The following is a 7,983-nucleotide window of genomic DNA, read 5'->3' on the forward strand; positions in this document are numbered from 1 at the left end:
ATTTTTCTGCAGAACTACTTTGGATACTACATTTTGCTGATGACACTTTTGCACTTTTACTTGTAATGGTGTATTTTTACATTGTGGTATTGAGGCTTTTACCTAAATAAAAGGATCTGAATACGTCTTCCAGCAGTAGTATAATCAGTGTAGTAGACCAGACTGGTTTGTCTGTTTCAGATGTGAGAACTACACTGACTGTTGCCCCTCTAAAAAAAATCTCACCCACATTTGGTCAAAAGACAGACTCTAGAAAATAACGTGTGTAGTTTTTATATTTCTCCCATCTTTCCTAATGATAATACCTTCAATTGTGCCTTTGTATTTTAGACAGTTCTGTGGATTTCATGGCTGAGCTTCAACTCCATTTTACAGACACATTATATACACACTGTGCTAAATCATGTCTAAAGAAACATTATGGCCACAGATTAGGAGATACTTCTCTAAAAAAAAAATGTTGGATGCATGTTGCCTCGGTTTGTCGCTCCATTTCTCATTGAAGATGAATTGGCTCAAAATATTTCAGCTGTTCATTTTCTTGTTCTTTGTAAAAGACAATAGACGTGTACATCAGTAAGAGAGGGTACTCATTTAATCAACTTGAATTTGACTACGAACACCACAAAGTTATGAATAAAGATCAAGCAGATTGAATACTTGAAAGATTTCCGTCATTAGTGCAGAGAAAACACAATGTTGTTATCGGGCTATTTCGTCCTACCTTGAGGGTAGTCAAACACAAAGTGAGCTCACAAATGTTCCGATTGTTAAATTTGTCAGAAGTTAAAAACACTATGCAGCCGTTTTGTTTCTCATTTTTGTTACTTTAGTTTGATCAACAGAGTAAAAAAAACAACAACAACATGAGCATTAAATAAGGGACCAATTAAAAGACGTTCGAAATGATGGGCATTTATTTAGTCTCCAAATCTTTGTTGTCCTTGTGAATTTGTTTGCCAAAATCTCAACTGAAGAATCATACAACATCGGTGCAAACAAAAGCCAGAAGCTACAAATCTAAGCCGTTCGTGCCGAGTCCTGCTTGATGTTTTTGTTTGGCAAACAACTCGGTGGATCGGATACGAGAGCTGCGTGGAAAAAGTCCGTGTTGGGGCAGCTGTCAATGTCCATTCCTCAGCTCAGCTTTCGTCTGCCTCCAGGTTAATGTTGTTACCAAACTTGGCATAGAGGTGGACCTTCAGATCACCCAATACTTGCTGTATCGCTGACACTCGTTCCTCAAGGCCTTTGACCTCCTGCTCCAGTGTTTCCTGATTACAGAACATAAACTCCAATTAGACCACAACCCACTACAGTTTTTTTCCATATGGAGGCATGCAACAACGCGCGTTTCCATTCATCGGTTTTAAAGAAATTACTCCCACTAGGTGAGTCAATAAAAACACACTCTGAAGGCAGGAGGAGAAAATGTGATGAGGAAAGAAAGACAAAAAATGACTGTGCATATTAATGTGCACTAAATTATAATCAGCAGATATTACGACTTGAAAAGTGAGCCGCTCTCAACACGTTTGTCATTCAATGCGTGTAGCAGACTGCTCCACATCAATCAGCCTGGCCCTGCGCAGTGTGATGAAGCAGCAGCAGGTACAAGGACTAGGGATGCACCATGGGAGGAAAATATGCGTTACGGGATAACGTCGTTGAATATTGCGATAACAATATTACTTCAGATAAATAAACAGATATTACTATTAACTCAGTTCGGCCTTTCTGCTGCTTTCAGTATTCTGCCAAAATACAACAAACTGCTTGTTGAATGTAAAACAAATAATCATTCCCAACGTTATTTTATTAAACAAATTGAACATTGAATTGAATATGAAAAGGCATAAAAAAAAAGAATGATTTTCTACATTTAATGTGCCGTTTTCTACTGATATTTTCTTTCAACTCATACAATGCAATGTGTTTGTTGCGCCGGTTGATATTGCGATGATACAAAAAAAAAAATTGTGCAGCCCTAACAAGGACAAACAGGAAGATCCTGGAAGTAACAGATGGGGAGGACAAGGTGCAATCTGAAGGCCAATGGCTGCCCTCTCTACGGTGCAGCAGCTGGGAGGCACTGACACTGGCCAGCTCTTCTCCCAGAGGTGCACCAAGGAGGATCTCAAGCGTCCCAAACGGCTTTGGACTGTTTCTCACTGTTCCAGTGCTCTGGACAAACTATCACTGCACATATAAAGGAATGCTTCTACATTTTGTGAATGATGCTATTGGCTACTTAGTACAAGTTAGATGAGAAGATCAATACCACTCTCATGTCTGGAGTCTTGTTGCCATCACAGTGAATTCAGTTTTGCTAAAATAAGTTACATTTGTGACATACAAGCAAATGCATTAACCTGTATATAAACTTAAAAAAGGTGTAGTTCAACTCATAAAGATGTATGTGTGTAAAAATATTTTCTGAATTGCGATGCAGTTATGGGTCTAGACTGCTATCTCCAAATGTGGATACAGTTTGGAAATGAATGAATTTGATTGAACTGATTTAAAAAAATAAAAATAAAAAAAAACGCCATTGTGTCTTTCCCTTTGGCTACAAATTGTACAAAATCTATTACAAGTTTGGAGATTGGGTCACTTTTTCATTCAACACATTGTGGCACGATCTCCTGCTGTATATACATGCCAAAAACCTGATTTCAATCTGCATCACAAATAAACGCACCGTTTGTCTGATTTACAGATTATTCTTTGTGCAATTGTGATTTGCAGCAGCTCAGCAGTAAGTGGTGGAATGGCAAACATTGACTTGAATGGCCGCGATTGCTCGCGGGGCACGCCACGCGCCCGGACAGCAGCGCAGACGCTGAAATTACGGGGTAAATGAACGGCCACTGAGGCGTATCTCACCAGGCGCTAAAAGTTATCAGCGACAACACTTCAGCCACATTTGTCAAACCATGCGCTCAGTGAAAGAGCTTGGATAGGTTTTGTGTGCACTTTTAACCATTCTATATCAATCTCAGTACACATTTCTGTTGGACCACTATGACAGCTCTCTCCATGCAAACACAAGTAGGAGAGCACAGCAACAATAAAATCATATGGGGGGTCAACGGGCGCATGAAGCATGTTAAAACCTTTATTTTTTTTTTATATTTCTGTTACGGTCATCTGAAGTTCTGAACAAACTGATTTTCAATTGAATCCAGTTCTTTTTATATATATATATATATATATATATATATTATATATATATATATATATATTTCATCAGCAGCTACTCGCCTTTTTCGAGCTGCTTTTTTTTTTTTTTAAGATTATTTTTTGGGAATTTTTAGGCCTTTATTTGACAGGACAGCTGCAGACATGAAAGGGAAGAGAGAGGGGGCAGCAAAGGGCCGCAGGTCGGAGTCGAACCGCTGCGTCATGGAGTAAACCTCTATATACGGGCGCCCGCGCTACCAACTGAGCTGTCCGGGCACCCGTCGAGCTGCTTTTAATCTTTTTCTAAACTCTGTATAGTGTCTTGAGTGTTGTAAAAAGCGCTAAATAAAAAAAAAAAAAATGCATTGTTGTTATTATTATGATCTCAAACAGTCTCATGGGGCAATCATGGAGGCTTTTCAGAAAGGTAAAGTAAATCCCATTTTTAAAAACCAGGAAGCTCAGATGATAGTTACACGTACCTCAATGTTTCACTGGCTTCATGTTGCTACGAGGCAGGAATTTGTGCAATAGCACATATTATGATTCAGTACAACTTGATGATTAGTTTAAATAAAATGTGAAAACACTTGCCACACTGTTAACCAAATGACTTTCTAAATCATTCATTATGTTAATTCTCCTCCACGGGCCCCTAACTCGATGCCTTTGGCTTAACGAGGGTCTTCTACGGAGGACTACAAGTCTGAAGAGTGTGAAGACACCTACCTTTGCGGCCTCCAGCATCTCTTGTGTTTCTTCCTGACTGTGACTGACAAAGACATCGCCGATTTGATATGGGATCAATAGAGAGTCGTCGTCTAACATCATTAGGTCGTCGCTGGCGTCCTGTAAGTTCTGCAGCGATTTCTGCAGGGAGACATTAGCAGGTCATTAGTCTCAGTTTGGGCTGTTAACAAGTTAGCGTGAGCAATTTAGCACAGTGGTTCTAAAACTTTTTTCAGTAAGGTACCCCCCCTTTGAATTGTTTTTTTTGGATATCCGAAACGTTTCGATGGTAACAGCGAGTTGGACCAATCAGAGATGTTGCCGTTACGCTTAGGATTGTGGGTAGTGTAGATTTTCTCTATAAGATCGCGGATAAAACATGTTTTTCTTAAAACAAGGTTGATTTCATACGGACATAGATTCTACAGGAGCAGAAACTTTCGTTTCACAACCACGTAGCTCGTGGTCAGTCTACCTCGGATGGTTTAGACTTTATGGCTGATATTCTAAATCCTTATGGAGAAAGGGACTGTTGACCGGAAGTGCCGATTCCCTACTCCGCGTTCTGGAAGCAGGAAGGGTGACATAGGCCTATAAAGCGCTGTCAATGATAGATTTACCAAACAACAACGTTGTAACTGAACAGCATTTAAATGCTATACTTCAAATGTTTAGAATCATCACTAAATGTATTTATTATTATTATTTTATGAATTATGCATGACATATTTTTAAATTAACATTTTGAAAAAAATCTCAAGTACCCCCTGCAGTAGTCTAAAGTACCCCTAGGGGTACGCTTACCCCCATTTGAGAAACACTGATTTAGCATTTGCATCGCCTTTCAGACCACACTTAACCGTAACCCATCTGAACAAATGAACTTTCTGTGGAATCGGTGTTGATTCAACTTTTCCGTTTTCAAAAGGCTATGCTTTGTGGCTCTGGTGAGTTGTGCCATGTTATACGTAATAGATAAGAGGTGTGACAAGATCTCGTCCCTCGATATTGCTCGTCGAGGTTAAAAGTTGTCCCGTGATATCAGTACACAAGTGCAGAATTACGTTGGCATTACCGAGGACCAATGCGTAAATCAACCGGTGCCAAATTCCGGTACGTCAGAGCGCGTAAGCACGAGCTTCTCTGTCCTCTCTGTATCTTTCACAGATGTTCCGACACACGCACGCAACACAGACACCTCTCGGTTTATCACATTAAAATCAACAGCAGCACCACAAACTACAGCCTCCAAAATTATTACATTAAACATTACATGTCATTTAGCTGACGCTTTTATCCAAAGCGACTTAAAATTGCTATATATGTCAGAGGTCGCACGCCTCTGGAGCAACTAGGGGTTAAGTGTCTTGCTCAGGTACACATTGGTTGATGTATCGCAGTGGGAATTAAACCTGGATCTCTCACACCAAAGGCATGTGTCATATCCACTGCGCCACCACCACCGCCACAAAATGGCCATTATGTTTACCCAACACTTCCTTACAAAAGTTTTAAAAAGCGACATTTCAATCCACACGAAAACAGGCCTGTTGCAAGTGAGGTACATTATCCTATGAACCCCATGATTGTCCAAAATGTTTTAAAATATGACTTTTGTAAACTCAGCTGTACCCTGAGTGTGCGATATTCACAGCGCTTACTTTCTTTGCCTCAATTTCATTTTTCAGCTCGGTCATCCGACTCGTGTTCCTGGCAAATTTATTGATCTTCTGTTGGTCTTCAAAAGTAACATTCACATCTTCAACTCCCTGCAAACAAGAGGCAAACAGTTAAAGCTGTGCTTAAAGTCAGTGGTGGAAGGCAACTCCGTGCATTTACACAAGTACTGTACTTAAGTACAATCCTGAGGTAACTGTACTTTACTAATTTACTTACTTAATATCCACATTGTGTTGTCATGCAATTGTTCATTCTGTATGTTATAAGAGCTGTCTTTCTGGTGCAGATTGTTTGTATCTGCATATTATCCACTGCTTTTATCATTGATTGTACTGTCAATGCGTTTATTCTAGCATCTGTGCTTTTAACTATTGCCTGCTAGAGACTACAGATGAAAATGAGCCAAGTGGCCAACTCTGGCATATTTTCAGAAATGTTATTAATATTATACAGTGTCAAATAAAGTAATAAACTAAACTGGAATCTTTATATTTTCTGCTACTTGATACTTCTACTCCACTGCAATTCAGAGGGAAAAATATTTACTCGACATGTATTTGAGAACTTCAGTTAACGTTACTACTTACTTTACATATTCAGATTAATTACAATACAATATTAATCATGTATAAGTATAAGATAAGTAGTTAAAATTACCTCAACCTTTAACAGCTGCAATATTAAAGTGATTGACACATGAATGCATCAATAATTATAACTCACTAATAAATAAATAAATAAATAAATAAATAAATATATATATATATATATATATATATATATATAAAATTCTGAAACGGGCCATTCTGCATAATGAGTACTTTTTCTTTCGTTACTTTCAAAGTAAAATATCTGTGTACTTCTTCCACCTCTGGTTTACGTTGACCAGATAAACTGAACATGACAAAATCCAGTTGGTTCACTACGTTTTAGAATGAATAAGAATGGTCACATTAGCTAGCTACCGTTAGCTAGCAAGCTATAGACAAGACGACAGCTTGAGTAACGGTAGTGTCTTGTCAGTCACCGTTGCCAACTATCACAGACCTCGTTCAGCTGGTTATCTACATCATCATTAGACTAGTAAATGCTCAGGACTCTCGGTTTTTCTAACTTTAAACACAGGATACATATAGCTAATGTTACGTTAGCATTACGCTAGCTACTAACGTTGTCGTTGACATGAGCTACACGAGGGCGTGACCATGATTTGTATATTACTGGCACCGGCAACTGTGGCTTTCCCCCCCCCCCCACATACATCTCTACTGTTTTTATTTGGATATCCATAAGTGACTGCAACGTGTATCTACCTCAACAACGAACAACGAATTCAACAAATATTAATTAATTCAATACTTACAGGTCCCTTCATGGTGGCTGCCATCTCGGCTTCCTCGACTGCACATAGACGGCAGTACTCCACTGAACAGTATAGCTTTGTCGCCACCTAGCGGGGCGGAAACCCTTTACAGAATGACAGTCAAAGATAACAGTAAAATGTTTGAGTTTTGTCAATTTAATACATATTCTGGTTGCCCCTTGTCGGCACGCCTGCTTTTAAAATAAAAAGGTAATATATTGTAGCATCAAACATGGTCCTTCCTTTACAGCTAAACACTCAAGCTAAGCTAAGTATCAGGGGTACTGTAAATGAAAATTCAGCTGGTTTGGTTTATTATTATTGTCATTAATTATCTTATCAAATGTGCTTACAATATGTCCAACAAGTTAGTGTATCAACCGGAACTGGTGCTCTGTCAATTTATCTACAGCAAACAGTACTGCACCCAAATTCAAATATTTACTGAAGACATCTGCAAAGCTAGAGCACTAGTCATCAAATTTCGATTATAGCTGCAGAAATATAAGGGCTGTTGTATTTAATAACCGGACAGGATCGTGAGAAATCATATTGTTTTGACTTCATCTTGATATGCCATTTCTTCCTACTAGTCTTACAATCAGTGGGCTTTTTGTAAGGGTTGTGCTACTAACAAATCTAGTAGTAAATCTAGTGCCATGCATTGTTACATCATGAAGAGTTTGCTTGAAGTCGCTCAGGCTTGCATAAGGTCAAAAATGCACAATCCAAACAGGGGAATCCAACTCCCACCTCAATGTGCAGGCCATAGGCTACAATTGAGACATTGTGTTCATGGATTCCAAGCCTTGACATAATAAAATCAATAGATACTGCTCATTTTTTTTGTTTTGTTTTAACAATTGGTTTGCAGTTGTTTGGTAAATCACAAGTTTATAATGTCTGGAGTGGCTGATTAGCATAACAAGGCTTTTGTCAGCATGATCATAGCACACGCACTCACAAAAGCAGCAAACAAAACAAAGATGAGAATAATAAAAGAAGGAAGAAATCCCTTGATAAATAAA

The 7,983-nt window shown here is 38.8% G+C and overlaps 1 protein-coding gene across 1 annotated transcript; it reads right to left on the reverse strand.

Annotated features, from left to right (window-relative positions):
- Positions 1 to 573: 573 nt before the first annotated feature.
- Positions 574 to 7,059, reverse strand: pfdn4 (prefoldin subunit 4). Its single transcript, XM_031290504.2, has 4 exons — positions 6,956 to 7,059; positions 5,574 to 5,681; positions 3,913 to 4,053; positions 574 to 1,274 (listed from the first exon to the last, which is right to left on the reverse strand). Exons 1-4 carry the CDS (start codon positions 6,977 to 6,979, stop codon positions 1,143 to 1,145), a joined length of 405 nt encoding a protein of 134 aa, XP_031146364.1. The 5' UTR covers positions 6,980 to 7,059; the 3' UTR covers positions 574 to 1,142.
- Positions 7,060 to 7,983: the final 924 nt, after the last annotated feature.

Source organism: Sander lucioperca, chromosome 12 (assembly GCF_008315115.2).
Source record: "Sander lucioperca isolate FBNREF2018 chromosome 12, SLUC_FBN_1.2, whole genome shotgun sequence".
In the NCBI taxonomy this organism is placed as follows: Eukaryota; Metazoa; Chordata; class Actinopteri; order Perciformes; family Percidae; genus Sander; species Sander lucioperca.